Below are 17,115 nucleotides of genomic sequence, written 5' to 3'. Positions count from 1 at the left end.
CAAGAAATGCACAAAGTTTCAATTTTCTCTATTCTGACCTCCTATTAAAGATTCTTTGAACCTGAAATTTTTACATTTGGATTCACCACTTTAAGATCAATTTCCACTGATTTTTCAGTCCAGTTCTTGTATAATTCCACTTAACACTGTTAAGTTGTCTGTTACAGATGATTACTGTTACTAATTATCCTTTATACAACTTTTATAAATGGATCTATAAATCAGTTTATGTGACATTTCTGAGGAGTTTTAAGTGAACCAGCAAATTTGTCCTGCTAATCTCAGATTAGTGTGATGTTTTAAATAGTATCTATATTTAGCATTAAAATATTAAACAGTACTTATAATTTTATTGAAAACATTTTTAAGGTGTAAAACATTTAATCAGAGAATTCACATGTAATCCACAAAAATATAATCTCAACAATATAGTTTAACCTCCTAAGACCCAAACTCTTCCACGGCATGCATTTTTAATTTGTCTTTGATATTTGGGCATATTGGGGCCCGATGAATGTAAAAACAAAGAATTACCAGATTTTTATTTTTTTTTACCTTATTTTTGTTTTTAAGAAAAATAAGAGCCACATGACGATATTCGTTTAAAATTTTGATAGAACAGTAGCAGTATAATGTCATCATAAGTGGATATCAGGTCCTAGGAGGTTAAAGTAAAAAACAAAAAACAAGAAGAAACTTCATTTGCTGCAGAAGTTTTACAAAGTATAAAAAAAACTTTATTTATTTACTGATAATCAGTAAATATCAACATGATTTCTATCAGCTTAAAAAAAATCTAGCTAGTAGCCATGTTATTTACAGCTGTGTACGTTATCACATTAAATTCATTGCACATACTTAGATCTATGTAAGCCTCCAACAAAGCAGTTCTACTTGTAATTGTCAATGGTGCTTTAGTCATTTTCAGTATCATTCATGGCTAATGCTCGTAGAAAAGGAAAGTCATCCCAAAGATTCTCTGGGTCTGCCACTTGTTCAGGTACACAATCATGGCTTGGCCCAAAAAAATGCTGCTCCTCTGTCATTCCACCTAGTGCTAGATTCTGGTAACACTTCGGAGTGAAAGGTTCCTCTGCCTCTAAGAGGGGCTGTGTAGATTCAGAACGCAGGTAGACATGAGGCTCTTTGGGCGGTGGGCTGTTACAAAAACCAGAGAACACCACAGTAGCATAAGGAACAGAGTCACTGTTTGAGCCAGAGTATTCGGTGATGAAGGGCGAACCACAAATAGACTCTCCAAGGTCACTGGTCTCTTCTGAACTGTTTATCCAAAGATCATCCTCCTCTTTGCTTAGTTTCATGGGAATGTCCGGAAAGCTGAGGTGGGACAAATATATCGGATCCTCCCTGTCACATGAAGGATGGGTATACTGCAAGTGAAAAATAAGTGAGACAACAATAATATCAATTTCTTGGCTTTACACCGTGTCATGTCTTTTTTTTCACTCATGCAGCAAAACAAGCTTTAAATATCCAACATTAGAAATTAATATCAGTTGGAATGCTTTAAATTAAGTCTCCTGTTAGTTTTCACCAGATCCTGATGGAGACCTTAAACAGCCTCTTTCTCAGTTAAATGAACCTCTGTGTTTAGCGGGTATTTGTTAAATTTGTCTTAATTCCATTGAAAAGCACTGTAAGCTAAAACAACAAATTAACAGGGCATTAAACCAAATAATGAGAAGGAAGAAGCTAAACTGTTTCTGCAGAATTTCACAGTCATTCCCTGTAGGGTTCAACCTCTTCATTCCACATATTGCAGATTTTTGCAGCTTTAATCAAAAACATTACCAATAAGAAACGTATAAATGTATAAAAACATTTCTGTTTTCCTCTAGTGGATGTCTGCTTTCACACCTGTGTTGATTCTGATGTCAATCTTAGGACAAAGCTGTTAGCTGGGTCTGGAACAACTGGCCAAAAAATCCCCTTAAACCTTGAAGTTAAAGAAAAAAAGAATTAGTGTAGTGTGTTAAGAATAAACGACATTACAGCTTCCCAGCTTAAACAGTATGAGCATAAGCTTACCGTTCATGTTTGGAGAAACAAGTCAGGACTATAAAAATAAACAGCAATGAAAGTCCAAAAACTGATCCGATTACAATCATCGCACTAGCGACCTCATCTGAGAAAAGAAAAGACACGTAATGTCACGTCTGATCATATTCTGTTTGTGTTGACTTTCTGCTAAAAAAAGAAGAAGATCGCACTAACCAAAGGGCTGAAATTCAAAATGAACTGCTGACCCATTCAAGCTCCCACCAAATGTGCTAACCATCAAGACAGCTCCATGCACACTGGGGTCCTTAAGGATCACACTTCTTTTTTCTGTATCTACGTTGACGACTGAAGAACAGTTAAACATTAGAGGGGATCAAGTACTTAAAATATCCCATACAACATAGCAGAGATAAGGTATTTAACCTACCGTTAACGGGTCCATTCTGATTCCAGTAGAAGACTGTGTAGTCTTGGATCTTTCCATTTCGTTGGTCTAATGGTATTTCATCCCAGGTAATCTTAATATCTGAATTCCAAGTCTTTTGAATATGTAATTTTGGAACCATGGATGGGGCTTTAAAAAGAACAACATCACAAGTGATTAGTAGAACTAGAAAGAGTTTTTAACCATTAGACATTATATTAGACAGCTCAGGTCTTTACTCCAATAGGTTATTCATTTCCTTCCACAAGAGGGCATTATTTCATCATGTATCAGCTGTTCTGTGAAAGATTACAAAATATATATTCTGTAAGTCAACACTCTTCTGACTACTTCAAAGTTGAGGGAGTCTGGCTCACACCTCTGCTGGCTTGTGTGAGACTCTTTGTGTCTTGGGTGACTTACCCTTTTCTCTCAAGTAGGCATTAACTGTCTTAGGAGGGCCTATCCCATCCGTAAACCTTGGATATACAGAGATCCCATAGGGCTTGTAGGGCTCAAAGCTGCCTGTTGATGAGTGAGAAGAGGTTAGGGTGGATCATTGCCCACAGGAGTCTAACAGTGTGTAGAGGCAGGTTAAGCACAGGAAAAGGAAGATCTTGCACAAGAGTGATTGTTCGAATTCTTGTTGTAGAGGATAATCATCCGATTAGGAAAGCGGAAGACAAATATTGTAAAACATACCTGTTATAATAATGCTGGACTGGTTTTGGCCAGCAATGTCAAACTGGATGTGGGAGAGGCCTGATTTTAACAAAGGTCTCCATTTCACCACATAATCGCTGAGTCCTGAGGAATCCATGCTTCTCCACTGAACAAGAAATGAATTGTTTCCATATGGGACTGCTGTGGCATCTAATACCACAGGATGAGCTACAGACAGAAAAAGATGCATATTATATTTTACATGTCATATGATATGATTCATTAATTTGTTTCGTGAGTGAGTTACCTTTATGTTTGTAAATCTGTACTACAGTGGGAGAAGATTTCCCTGCTGCATTTACAGCCTTTAGATACACTTTCTTAATGCTCCTAGAAAGACTGAAAGTACAGTAGTTCTCCCTTGTAGAGCACACCACTCTCTTTTGCACCAAGACGATATATGACACATTTTGGCCATTGGCACGAAATCCTTTTGATGGCTGAAACAGAAGGAAAGAAATGTGAGGAGATATTTTAAAAGACGACCTCTCATGCTCCACCAGAACTAGAAGACAAAATGCATCAACTTGTGACAGGTGTCAAGCAACGCGTGTGATGTGTGTACCTTCCAAAACAAGCTTATGTTGAGTTGTTTTAGCAGGGGATCCTCAGATATCTCCATCCACGAATCTAGGCGTCCAGTGGGAGCTAAAAAGAAAGAGTCAGATGTCAGCATCTTGCATGTCAAAAGCCTGCACGTCTCCTTTTACTCTTTGGAAATTAAAACTTTTTCATCCAAGACAGGTTTATGGATTCAATGCAACAAAGCTCAATACAACCTGCGCTATAGAAAAAAGTAATGGCAGATGCACAAGATGACATTAGCATATATCGAAAAGACCAGGAAATGGAAGAAAAGGCAATAGATTGGGAAATGGTTGACTGACTGATGGTGTCAGTCTGAATTGATCTTACCACTCTCCAAGGTGACACCAGACTGGCTGCTGCTCCATTCACTCCAGGGGCTCTGCTGGTATCTGACTCTGATCTGTGCAAAATACCGAGTCCAATGCAGCAGGTGACACATGTCCACAGGAGTTTTAGCATTTTGAACCAAGACCTGGCATATTTTTCAGGGACACAGAATGTACAAACATAAGTTCTTGCATATCCAATGTGAACTTCAGGGAAGGAATATCAGCACTTGGATGTCTATAGCCACTGGATCAAATGTTTGGGAAGATACATTTTCAGTTGATATCAACAAAGGATTGATTTGCACTCACTGGGTCATTCCACTGTGTGCTGTCAACAGACTTAAATCGGTATTCCAGGTTTAATAACCCGCAAGCCTGGAGCCAGGCCTGGTCTGGGGACAAATTCCAGTTCAGCCTCAGGCAGCCATACCTTTTAGAAATCACTTGAATACTGGGTGGGTCAAACTTAGCTGAAACAGTGACAAAAACAAAAGCATGCATAATTTTTTTCCACCGATTTTAAGTACAATTTAGTATTGTTTATGAAATATAGTACTTATAATACAAACAGAGCTTGAAGAATGCTAAAAAAAAAAGAAAACCCCAAAATATTTTCCTTACCTGAACTAACAGGTTCTAAAACAAGTGGTGCTGAGGTTGTCTCTCCAAGTTCATTCACAGCTTTCACATATATCTTCATGTCATAAAACAGCACAAATTCAGAACGAGGGATCGTATAGTGATGGACTCCTTGTGGCAGTTTATAAGAATAGTTTTCATTTTCAGCCCTGAAATGATGAAATTACATTTTAAGAAATATAGTCGTTCAACCTTGAAGACAAAGCCTAGATAACACGTCTGATACCAGTATGATATTTACTGCTTGACCAGTCTTTCACTGTAATCCATATTTTGTATATTTGCATTTGTATTCCATTTGTTACATATTGTTACCACATTTCAGTATGGAGGGAATACTGTGTGGGCAGGTGGGTTTCCCTCTGCCCAGGGTCCCAGCTACAGGTGATTGTGTTGGGGTTGGTGAGGTTTGTCTGACAGGTGAGGTTTTGCGGTGCTTCTGGTGGATCTAAAGGTAAAAAGAAAAACAAAGTCATTTTTAAATGGAATTTAATTTGATCCGTGTACAAAAGAATCGCAAATGCTTCTCACATCCAGCTCGGATCTCCACGCCTGCGACTACTTGAGGAGGAGAGGCTTGGATACAGCAGGTGAGGATTGCTCGGGTGTGATTGAAGCTTGATATAACAGCTCTGGAAACCCTGCTGCTCTCACTGGCTTCAGGACTGCTGGGAATAAGCCTATCATCAAGGCGCCACTCTATATGGACAGTTTGTCCAGAGACCAGAGGGCAGTCCTCTCTGATGACACAAGTAGCTGTCACAGGGGATCCCAAAGGTACCACTGAGCTGGATGTGTGGACCTTTGCACAGGGCTGTATGCCATCCTCTAAAAATTACAACAACAAAAAACAAAGATGTAATGTGAAGATTGTTAAGATGTTTTTTTTTCTAAATGTTTAGTCTTTTACTAGGTAAAATCTCCAAGGCAAAGGGCACAAAATGATAGTAAGAATTGTCGTTGTAATTGGTGGTTAGGTATTTCCAGTTTCCTCTGACACCTACACTCACCATTTCTTGCTCCGTTCACAAATGTCACCAGCATGACAATCACTGACATCCATTTGGATATCATGATGATAAAACCTGTTAGGCAGCCAAAATGAAATGCATTATTGGTAAATTACCAACTTTTATGCTCTGTCAAAACAATATTTGAATTGCTATTGCTTTCCGAGTGACAAGGTGCATTGTGTGAGGGAGGAATTGACAGTGATAACGCTTGTCGCTTCAAAAGACATCATCAGCATGGTGTTTCAAGGGTCTGGAAGTGATCTCCATAACGCACAATATTTCAGTACACACACTGTGCATCTGCTGCCTCCCTGATCTCTAGCAACAACAAAAAAATAAAAAATAAAAATAAATAAATTTGCTGTGCTGTTTGCGTTTGTGGAGCACTGACACTTGACAAACTCAAATAAATAAATAAAAAATTTAAGCACATAAATAAAAGCCAACACTCGTGGCGTCTTGGGTTCACATTTCTGCAACTTTACACCGGGGAAGTGACATTTAAAGCTCTGCTGGCTGAAAAACAAAACAGAGACATCCACAGGTGCTATCATGTTTCCATTGTTACACTGTTAAATAAAAGGGATGAAACTCTTTCTGAATATTAAGATAAATATTTAATAAAAAATATAAAATATATTAAAATGTATCACCTGTTACAGTGTAACTGGACTTGAGATTGCAATAATAACAATAATACCTCAGTCACATAGGCCTAGAGACTGTTGATAACCCGCTGGCAACCTCTGGTCACCAGGGAAAAATACGCATTCCCCAGCAAGTTGGTGAATAGTTGCTGGCTGTCACCAGGTGCAACCCCCAACAAACTCCAGCAGCTCGAAGACACTTTGTTTTTTAGTGGCCGGTGGTTACCGAGGAGTCATTGACCAATCGCTAGACCTGCGTTCGTAAGGCTTTAGCAATCAGTTTCACAAGAACAGGCAGCATCTTCCAACCGCCAGTCAAAACCAGTCATATTTTTCTCACACGACTTGTGTTTGCTAGATGGTTGCTGACTGATCTGACGTAAACAAAATGGCTAGAGTCAAAGTATGACAGCAACACTCCTAAAAAAAAACAGTTGTTATCCAGCCATTACAATGATTCTTTTTTTTTTCTGTCTGAGATTGATGGCAAGCAGTTGTGGAGACAAATAATTTTCCTATGTCACTGTCCGTAGTGTGACTATAGCAAAATGAGAACTGGTTGGTAAAGTTCTGGCAGCATTTCTCAAACATACTGCACTTTTTATATAAAGTCAACCTTGCTGTTTAGTTCGAGAATCAATTAGGGAACTCACCATTACACAGAAGTTTAAAATTCACAGAAATCCTTGTTCTGGTTTACAAAACACCGCCCAGACATGCCATCACAGCCTATATCAGTATCTCTGCAACTGTAAGGTACTGTGTGGAAGAAAAGACAAATAGTTTAGAGTACTAAAACAAATACTAACTGATTACTAAAGTAACAGAAAACAATGGAATTGAGTTTTTTAGTGGTATTAAAAGAACATTTAATTGTATAATGAACACCGACAGATAGACGTAGTAGATGTAGATGTAGTTTTAAAATTTGTGCAAATTATTCACACAATCATGTGTTTTGCATATTTTAATGCATTAAAACCAGTGTATGTACAATAAAAACATTCAAAACAATATTTCACATGAGAATAGTGAGTTTGTTACTAGAAGATCAAAAATATTGTGTTCAGTGCATGAAAGTATTGTTAAAAATGTTTAGTAAAATTTAAATATTTATTTCTGGACATTTCAATTTTGGACAGGTGTCCCTTTATATTATAAAATAAAATACCAGATGGCAATGAAAGTTTGCAACTGATAAACAGCATTACGAGGGAGCAGAATCATAAAAATGTGAGAGTAGAGTTTTAAATTCATTAAACACTGCAAGCAACTCAATAGTAAGGAAACCTCTTGGGAATTATCTAAAATTATGCCAGATTATTTATTGTTGATTCCCTTATTAATGTCTTCATGAGAACTACATTTCACACTGATGTGCAGTACTGTGCAAAAACCTTGAATCGCCTCTCATTTCTTTTGGTTTTGCTTCACTGAAGCCATATCATTTTTAAAGTGGTCTAGAGCAGCAGTTTTACGGTTTATTCTCTGGACATTGGCTGCTTTTTACCCAATTTAGTTCTGTGGATTCATCTCTTGTTGTTTAAACCACATCAGAATTGGTCTCAAAGCAAAGAACGGCTTCTTGACAGCCACTCTTAAGAAAGGGATGGGTAGAAAAAGCTGAGGTGTGCTAAATAACACACAAACTGAAAATGACTGAAAATAGTGTGGCATTCAAACGTGAAAATTTTGGTTCAAATTGTTGTCAGTATGTACAGAGGTGGTCAGGAGAGAGGTACAGCAGTCATCTACAGTCATCTGTAAAACACACTGGAGGTTCTGTCACGGTTTGGGGCTGTTTTCCACCAGAGAGGTTGTGAATCTTGTCAAAACTGATGGAACTATGAACACAGAATAGTACTATCAAAGTTTGTTCCACCATGTAATACCATCTGGAAAACATCTGAGTGGCAGTGTTTTCATTTTTTAGCTTGACAGTGATGACAGCCACACTGCCAATGCAGTAAAAGCACACCTGTATAGAAAAAAGACACAGTGGAATACTATCAGTCATGGACTGACCTCCCCAGAACCTGAACCTCAACATTACTGAAGCAGTGTTGGATCATCCTTGCAGAGGATGAAGCAACAGGCAGACAAGATTTGAAGAAGAGTTTTGAATTTCCCTCAAATTGCCTGGAGACCTATTCCTGAAGACTACTTAAATTACAAGAAAGCATGCCTACATGAGTTCAGGCTGTTTTAAAAAGAAAAATGGTCATCAAGCTTATTTTTGTTAACTGAAATAAAAATGAAAAGTAGACTTTAAAAAAAGGAAAATAACTCAAATGATTTTGTGAATTTGAAGACTAAAAAACAAAAAATACAGAGGAAATAATTCATGTAATATTCATTATTTTGGTAAAAAAAATTATTACAACTTGCCTGTTGAGGCTTTCATTGGTGTGTTTAATGAGACTGTGTACACAGCTTTTATTGTAACACCCCTCCATACAATAACAACTAAAAAGAAACTAACAATGAAACTAATAAATAACTAAGTCAAACTAAACTGAATTAACAACAGAAAGATATCATATTACATTTTTTTGTGTGATGGTAGATATCAATAACACCACGAGCTGTTCCAGCTTTAATTTGGGTGAAAATTGGGTTAAGGTTAGGTTAAAGTCAAGGTTACAACAAATATGAAAACCAGAAAAAAACTTTAAATTACCCACAATATTTTACAGGTTGTCTTTAAGCTTCAACAATAAACTAGGCCTTGGGGGACATGAGTAACTAGATTGGCTAAGCATTTGACCTTGACCTCTACTGTTAGCCCCTGAGGTCAAAGCTGACCTTGAAAACAAATGTCAAGACACCATATTGAGTATAACACATCATAGCACGGAGAGAGCTGCACAATAGTCTTTTAACTTATTTATTTTTTTAATCCAACACCCTACGGCATCACGATTATGCCATGTAGTTTCGCAAAAATCACACATGGATGAATATCTCTTAAAATCTAAAGTTTTTACAGTTTATAGTAGCCAAAGATTTCAGCCAGTTCTACTCCGATCATACAGGTAAAGATAATAAAATACACCATTTTAGTATTTAATGCTAAAAGGTCAAAAGTCAAAAGTCAAACATCAGAGTGTTGATATGAAAACAGGGTGCCGTTAGCATCTTGTAATAAAAAGTTTTCGTATAGCCTTTGACCTTCATGGGAGTTGCGCTCTTTGACTGCACTTGTCAGATCTGGTTTTGCCCTGTATACTGTTTTTCAATTTATACATGCATGTTTCGATAAATCACTGCAGCCATTTTCCTAGAAAAATATAAAAGAAATATGTGATGGGGAAAGAAATAAGACATTTGCACAGTACTGAATGTGTGTGCGTGCATGACTCACCAACATACAGACATCTACCCAGAACCAGTAAGTGGTACAGCATTGAGAAACTTCCTGTGGTCTTGTAACACTCAACCTGCCTGTTTCTGAGAATAAGCTGAGAAACTCACTGTTCCTCAGCTTAACATGTAGCATGCGCACAACACCAGGCGACTGCTCAGAGTCCAGTTCAATTTGTTCTGTAGGCTAAAGACACAAATGACGTATTAGATTTTGACTATCCAAAGCATTTCTGGTGTAGAATAACATTCAACCGTCGAGCAGAAATGTTATGTTCATAGTGTCATTGTGACACCTCCATAAGATGAGGAAATATAACCTAAAATTTGTATAACTTGTAACTATCACTCAAACTGCCCTCAGTCCAAAATAACTATTTGGTGAAGACTGCGTTTTGCAATGAGAGAGAAATGGAATTTTCTCTCCGTCTCTTATCAGCATTGTGCAAAAAGCCCCCCATTTCCCCCCGCTTTCCTTTTTAGAATTTCTGCTTACTACTAATAGGTAATTGCCTGTGGCTCTGACAAAAGGCAATTGAAGGAAAGACAGAGAGAGTGAGCGAGAGAGACCAGATGGAGAGCAGAAAAGGGTATTAGACTTGGAGTGTATTTTGTCAACAACACAATATGACATACTTAAAATAAAGGCAGAATAAATGAAGTCTGGCTATTCTTCGCGTTTCGGCCAATTATGCTCAGGACATATAGATGAGAACACATTATGTAGAATTTATTTTTGTGTCTCGGTGAGTCATGTCTCCATGTTAAAAGAAATATTTTTCTACAACTTCAGTAGATTTCCTTTCCTGTTGCTGTTGAGGGTTACAGAACGCCCACTTAAAGGATTTGGCAATATCCCTCACATATTGCAAAGTGTAATGACAGACTCACCGCTATTTCCCCTTTTTGGTTTTATTTCTCACACTATACAGTGTGTTTTGAAAAGAGATTTAAAAGGAGTTAAAGAATTGATTCGTTTTTTCTTATCATGGCTGTTAAGACATTCTGACCTTTTATGTGGGCAGTATCTAAAATCCCAGACCGATTGAATCAATCTTTTTAACTTCCGATTTTTAAACTGTCAGAACATGTTTTCCATACACTAAAATACGGTTGCCCCCGTGATTAGAAGAAAACTGCAGTCATAAAACATGTTAAAAACATTGCCATACTGTAGTCTTTAGAGCTTGAAAAAGAAGGCGGCTGGATTTCTTTAAGGTTTTTAAAGACATTTCACCTTCAATCGAAGACATTTCTTCAGTTGTAACAGTTGAAACAACAGTTCAGTTGAAACAACTTCAAAAAAACATAAAGAAGTCCAGTCGCCTTCTTTTTCAAGCTCTGAAGACAATGATGACTTGGGCGACGTTGCTATATTGTACTAAATTTAACAAAGGTTTAGGTAAAAACACCTTTGTGCGACGATCTAATAACTTTTTATTGTATATATGTATATATATCATTTTAAATGTTTCAAACGATACGTTTCAAGTACTATAAAGCACCATCTTATCTTAGTATTGCTTATTTAATCCTAAATGTATTAAGAGTGTGTAGTGTGTGTGTGTGTTAGGTATTAAACTACAAAGGATGATAAATGTCACATCTACAATACAGAGGGACCAGAAAATCAGATTAAACATGGATTAAAGATGATTTTTTTTTTAAATAAGTTGCGTGGTCCATAACTTACATGTAGATGAGGATGCAACTACCTAGCTTTAACCTCATTCAGAAACAAGTTTAGCAAAGTTTTCCTTTTCAATCTGGCACAAGTATCAAAATGAAAGAAGCAGCAAATTGCTTGATGTGAAGATAAAGGAGAGCCATCAGAGAGGCTTGCCACTCACCACACAGCAGCTGCAGCAGACCCAGAAAGACAAGAGGCTCTTATCAGCCCTGATAGCACCAGATGAAACAGCATGGCTCAAAGTAGCTCGGATTTGAGGACGTGTGTGTGTGTGCCAAGAAGCAGCACAGGCAGCAATATCCTTGTTTTGCATTTGTGAAACTGCTATTTTCCAAGAAGAAACATGTGACTGATGGGGCCCAGTTATGGGAAGGAAGAATGGGGAGTTCACATTGCTCAAATTCACATTTTTAAAAGCTTAGCAAAAGGTTTTTACAGGTGGTTTTGGCTGTTTAATTTGTCACAATAATATGCAGTTTTTCTTAATGGAGCAATTAGAAAAATCATTATAGCTCAACTTATAGCTGTTAAATGTCAGCTGAATTGAATTTTCAGTACTTTCCCAGAAGATGCTAATACAGCAGCTGTCAAATGTCCTTCAGTCGGACTCCAGGGAGTCTTCTCGCAAGAAGAATGTGATCATTCTGGCTCAGGCTGACCCCTCTGTGTTTTGTGTGACCTTTGAAGTAGCTTCAAAATGCACTCATCTCCCTCTCTGAGCCTGTCTAAGACTTTGTCAGCATGGTAATAGAACAAGCTCTTAAATGGGATTGTAAACTGTGCCTTGAACCCCCCCCCCCCCCCTCTCAAGGACACTTGAAACTAGTTGCCATATCACGATTATTAGCTTATTAAATTCTAAAATGAATCTGTGGCTTAGGTCTCATTTCACTGCATGCAAGGAGACCCAGCAAGCTCACCCACTCCACTTTTAATCTAACAGCCGCATCCCTGCACGGTCACTCTCGTGCCCTCAAAAGCATAATGGAAGCTAACTGTTAATCAAGAAGCCGCTGGAGGAGGAATTAAAATCCACGCACTGGTAGGTTTTAGGGTAGGAATCAACCTGGAGAAAAGAAAAGCAGGCATTAATTAAAAACACATTAACTGGTTATCATGAGTTGACATATTTTGCTTGATCTTTTTTTTCCCCCTAATCAGCAATAATGAACGAAGCGTTTGCCATCCACTGGGTATTACACGCTATGTTTCAGTGAGCGGTAAAATTAGCCGAGGGCCCCGAAGCCAAGTTGAACTGATGAAGCTTTGCTAGGTTTGATTACGGTTTTTGTCCTATGCTTAACAGAATGCCGTCTCCTCCTTAGATTCTCATTCACATTAAAAATTCGACTAACCCAAATTAGACACTGCTGTAAACATCATCTCATATCTGTCTGCTTCTATACAGTGAAATACTATAGTGAACTGCAGTCACAACTGCTGTAATTGTGCTAATCGTGTATACTGAAATACTGAGTATTGCCCTCTGTTACAAGAGTGATATTCCACTACTGCACTCAGCCTGATAAGTCGAATTCAGCATTCTTTACCACCAGTTATGTAAAATACTGATTGCACTGATTAAGATTTTCGTTGGCAAAATTATTACAGTTTTGTTTCATTAAACTTAACAACCTATTTACTGATGGCACACCAAAACTACCATTTGCCAGTGAACAGACAACATCATGGTGGACTGCTTTGCTGACTTGGAAGCTCACATACTCAATAATGAATTCTGCATTTGATCTATAACTGACTTACAATAAAGTGAGGCAATATGGCCAAAATTAAAGTTGAATGGGAAGTGAACCTCTGAAAGAAGAAACTGAGGGTTTTGGAAAGGCTTGGTCTAAGCACAGGTCTAGAACCCCAGAAAATGTTGCAAGGGGATTTCAAATGAGAAGTACATGCAAGAAAACAAAAATAAAAGTAAAATCAAATATTGAATTTTTTTTACTGTACATTGAAACAAACTTAAAAAAAAACAGTCATTCTTGGAGTTTGAATTCTAGAAAAACACTATAAAATAATTCGATTTTTTTTTTAAATCTTCTGTAGCTTCAACATACAAGTGTGCTTGTGTAGTTTCGCAAGTGTTTTATGTAAATAAGTTCATTGTCCAGGTGAGGTGGTGTTTCCTGCTTCGGCTTTTTAGCCTGTTGCATCTCCACCAGTGATCAAGTTAACTGCAGGGTTGTCAGCTGGCATCACTGCTCATAGTTGCCCATTAAACCAGTTCATCTTCCAGTGGGGGACTGGTAGCAGACTGGGGACATCTTGCAGCCACCCCCTGCAGCTGCCTTCGCTGGTGTGCTGTCCCTCAGTCGATGTCATTTTTCCGCATCCAGTAGCTTCCTTTCACAGCTTTGCCTATGCCTGTACCTTGCAGCGGCTGGACATTTGTCTTGCCCAAAAAAGCCCTGTCACCCCATTACCAGTTGTGTCATGTCACTACTGGTAGCATGATCTGGTACCTGCAGCCCATTTAGGTTTCACAGGTAGTTCCTCCAGGATCCCACATCAATACAAGCCATTAAAATAAAGTTTGCTGTGTCTCTGAGCAGACACAGCTCAGAGCAGTCTTAAGTGTGTATTTGAGGTACTAGGACACATGGAGCTACAAAAGGAAAGTGGAAAAGAGCTTTAAAAGGCCATCAATCCAGCTCCAGGAACAACATCTGCTCCTTTGTGCGACACAGAACATACAGTGGCATTGCAAAATTATCTCCACTGGATCACCTATGTTTACATGTCTGACCAACAGGGTCCAACATCCTTTAGTTAAGCTTTTACTCACAGCCCAGTACGATGCAGATCCACACCAAAACTGGCAGGTCCTCTACTGGCACCTGATTCTCTTCACCGATGAGAATCAGGTGCCAGTTTTTGTTGTTAGGAATGAATGGCCATCATCCACTCACTGGATTTGTTCCTCTTCATTTTTATCATTTGCTGCTCCACCATGACACATTTCCTCATGTGTTAAAAGTAAAAATAGGAAATATTTGGGTAACAGTCTTTACATTTACTTTTGCACTTGTCAATATACTGATTTTTTTAATTGATTTTTTTATAGACTGCATAGGACTGGTCAAAAATGTTTAAGAGACTAGCAAAAAATATCTATTTATCTATCTATCTATAATAGGAAAAAATCTATTTATATTTTTGTTGACTGTAATTTTTTCATTTTCAATGATACACTATTTGTAGATTTTAAAGCAAAAGTCTGCATGATGGTTTGAAGTCTGTGGGGGGCTGTTTATTGTTTCATTATGTTATTTATTTGTCTGGTAGCTTTTGGTTTTACTTCCTACTTTTAATTTTTCTTTTTGATTTTCAGCCTACCCTTTTTGTTTCGCATGTGTTTAATTAGTCAACCTCAACTTCTGCTTACCACTTCTTTTAAGTCTGTGTCTTGTCCTGCTGTTGTTTCTTTCCCCGTAGCTTTTTATTTCCCAGCTTATTGGTTTGTGTTGTGATTTCCATCTCTTCCTCTCAATATATAGAGATATAGCTAGAAAGAGACAGATGCGTGTGTGTGTGTGTTCTTTGTACCTGATTCTGTTATTAAAGCTCATTTTGGTTGCTCTTGCACCTGCTTGTTTTGTGTCCCACATTTTTGTATGCTTTTGAACTGAATCACAACACTGGGAATAAAAAGTCCATAATATGTGTTCGTTTTAATTATTTATTTAAAGAGCCTATTATAAATTATATTTCAAAGTGATCTACCTCCAGTCCATTTGTATAATTGTACCAGAGCTTCAAATTATTAAAATATAAACCTTCAGAAAAGCAGAACACACGTCATTCTTTGAAGAAGAGGCTGAAAGAACTAATGGAACTGACAAAAACTAATGCAAATAATAAAAGGATAGGCATTCAAAAAAAATATATCTTTGTGTTAAAAAAAAATATAACAGCCATGTTGTTGCTCTAAGACTCAACTTAAGTGAAATGCTAATGACAGCGTACTTGCATGTTCACAGTGATAATGCTTCCTGATATTTCAGTGCTATTCAATGCTATCCTAATATTACGCAGGCATGTTTACCATATTTGCAATATTTTAGAATAAGCACAAAAATACAATTACATTTCAAATGAGTAGAAGAAAATTAAGTTGAACTAAATAAACCAAAGAGAGACCTGACAAGACCTTATCCTACATGCTTCCTAAATTGTTCATTATCCCTGTCCAATTTACAGTTTTATCGATTATATTTTGCTAGCATGGCTTGAGTTCAGCTTGCTTTGCTAAATTAAAAGCAGATTTGGCAGGTAGGATTTATGTGGATGTGTATTCTATACCTAATATAAATCTGCCACCGACCATTTCCTGGCAAACCTGCGTTCCCATTGTCCTATCTCTATCTGGCCCCAGATATTCTTTAGGCACACTCACATTAGGCATAGCTGCCTTTCATTGTCCCTGGTCTTTGGAGATCAAACACAATGATGGTATTGATAGCCAAAAGAGAGTAGTTGGAAACAATCCTGAGACTAACTTTCTCATGCTCTCTAACTTGCTTTGGAAACGTTATATCATGGAGGACAATCAGGTTCCTGATTTTGCACTTTGTGGTATAATTGGAGCAGTTTTGGAAACGGTGACACACTGCTCTATCACATGCCTTATAGATGTGTAAATTAATTAATAAAGCAGTTTTTACAAAGAGCACCATCACTGAGGAAGAGCAGGACTTCCTACATACTTCACGAGTGTGAAGTGCACCAGGGTGCAGAACACTAAACCTTGACCAGAAATAGTACACAGCAACCACACCAGTCAAATTAACCTAACGAACTTTGGAGATTAAACATGCTTGGGAACAATTAGTGTGATCACTGTCTTAGTTTAATGCAATTTGTGTAAACGGTTTTACTTGCACAAAATGTGTGACAACAACAACAACAATTAAAAACAAAAACTGTCAGTAACTAAATTTTCATAATAAGTTCATAATATGTTCTCTGCACATTCATGGTGCTTGTCATACAAGTTCACTTATGAGCACAACCACATTCACCATTGACAGTGTTTAATGTGTGTATACACCCCCGAGTTGTGTTACACTATTGAGCGTGGCCTCTGGCACTACACTGCTGTGTCGACCTTGCGGGTTGGTTGAGTGAGCCTGTGAGCCACTGTGTGTGAGGGAGGGAAAGGGAGAGAAAGACAGAGAAAGGAGAGGGTCAGACAAGCTCCAACTCTCGCTCCTGCTCCTTACATGCACCCAATCCACTCCTATCTAGTACCTGTCACACGCTGGCTGCAAAATGGAATTGACTATTGATTTCCCCCTTACCACAGGTCAGTTGTGCTGGCAGGCTATAGTGAGCTCAGTGAGAGCCTTGCGTGGGACAACAAGAGGAGGGGAAGAAACACGAGAAGGAAATACACACATTTCAAAACACACAGCACATACACACTCTTATTAACTGAGCCTTTGTAACGGAAGACAGTCAGCATTGCTTTAAATAAGGTGTGTGTCACAACATGCAGTGGAACACACTCTGGACTGGGTAACCTGGAAAACTGCGATAAACCTGCGGTGGAACTTAAAAGGCAGAATAAAGAAGTAAAAAAATACATTTGAAATATTTTAAGATTTTAAGGTTCCTCACATTTTGGACTCCCACCCTTTTTTGGCTCTTTGAAATAAGAATG

At 37.9% G+C, this 17,115-nt stretch overlaps 1 protein-coding gene across 4 annotated transcripts; it reads right to left on the bottom strand.

The window, feature by feature from the left end:
- Nucleotides 1-538: 538 nt before the first annotated feature.
- Nucleotides 539-12,230, bottom strand: csf3r (colony stimulating factor 3 receptor). Of its 4 annotated transcripts, XM_085178503.1 has the most exons (19): nucleotides 11,599-12,230; nucleotides 9,750-9,935; nucleotides 7,039-7,144; nucleotides 6,448-6,805; nucleotides 5,736-5,810; nucleotides 5,257-5,553; nucleotides 5,041-5,173; nucleotides 4,708-4,874; nucleotides 4,396-4,556; nucleotides 4,085-4,229; nucleotides 3,735-3,817; nucleotides 3,417-3,609; nucleotides 3,149-3,337; nucleotides 2,870-2,971; nucleotides 2,450-2,596; nucleotides 2,236-2,367; nucleotides 2,050-2,146; nucleotides 1,879-1,957; nucleotides 539-1,391 (listed from the first exon to the last, which is right to left on the bottom strand). In XM_085178503.1, the coding sequence occupies exons 5-19, from the start codon at nucleotides 5,797-5,799 to the stop codon at nucleotides 915-917; spliced, it is 2,466 nt and encodes an 821-aa protein (XP_085034629.1). In that variant the 5' UTR covers nucleotides 5,800-5,810; nucleotides 6,448-6,805; nucleotides 7,039-7,144; nucleotides 9,750-9,935; nucleotides 11,599-12,230; the 3' UTR covers nucleotides 539-914. The 4 variants fall into 4 exon arrangements, with proteins under 4 accessions (XP_085034629.1, XP_085034626.1, XP_085034628.1 ...); XM_085178500.1 differs by lacking the exon at nucleotides 6,448-6,805; XM_085178502.1 differs by lacking the exons at nucleotides 6,448-6,805; nucleotides 9,750-9,935.
- Between the last annotated feature and the right edge of the window lie 4,885 nt (nucleotides 12,231-17,115).

The sequence above is a fragment of the Neolamprologus multifasciatus genome, chromosome 11 (genome assembly GCF_963576455.1).
Source record: "Neolamprologus multifasciatus chromosome 11, fNeoMul1.2, whole genome shotgun sequence".
In the NCBI taxonomy this organism is placed as follows: Eukaryota; Metazoa; Chordata; class Actinopteri; order Cichliformes; family Cichlidae; genus Neolamprologus; species Neolamprologus multifasciatus.
This window is presented reverse-complemented; position numbering and strand designations above follow the sequence as displayed.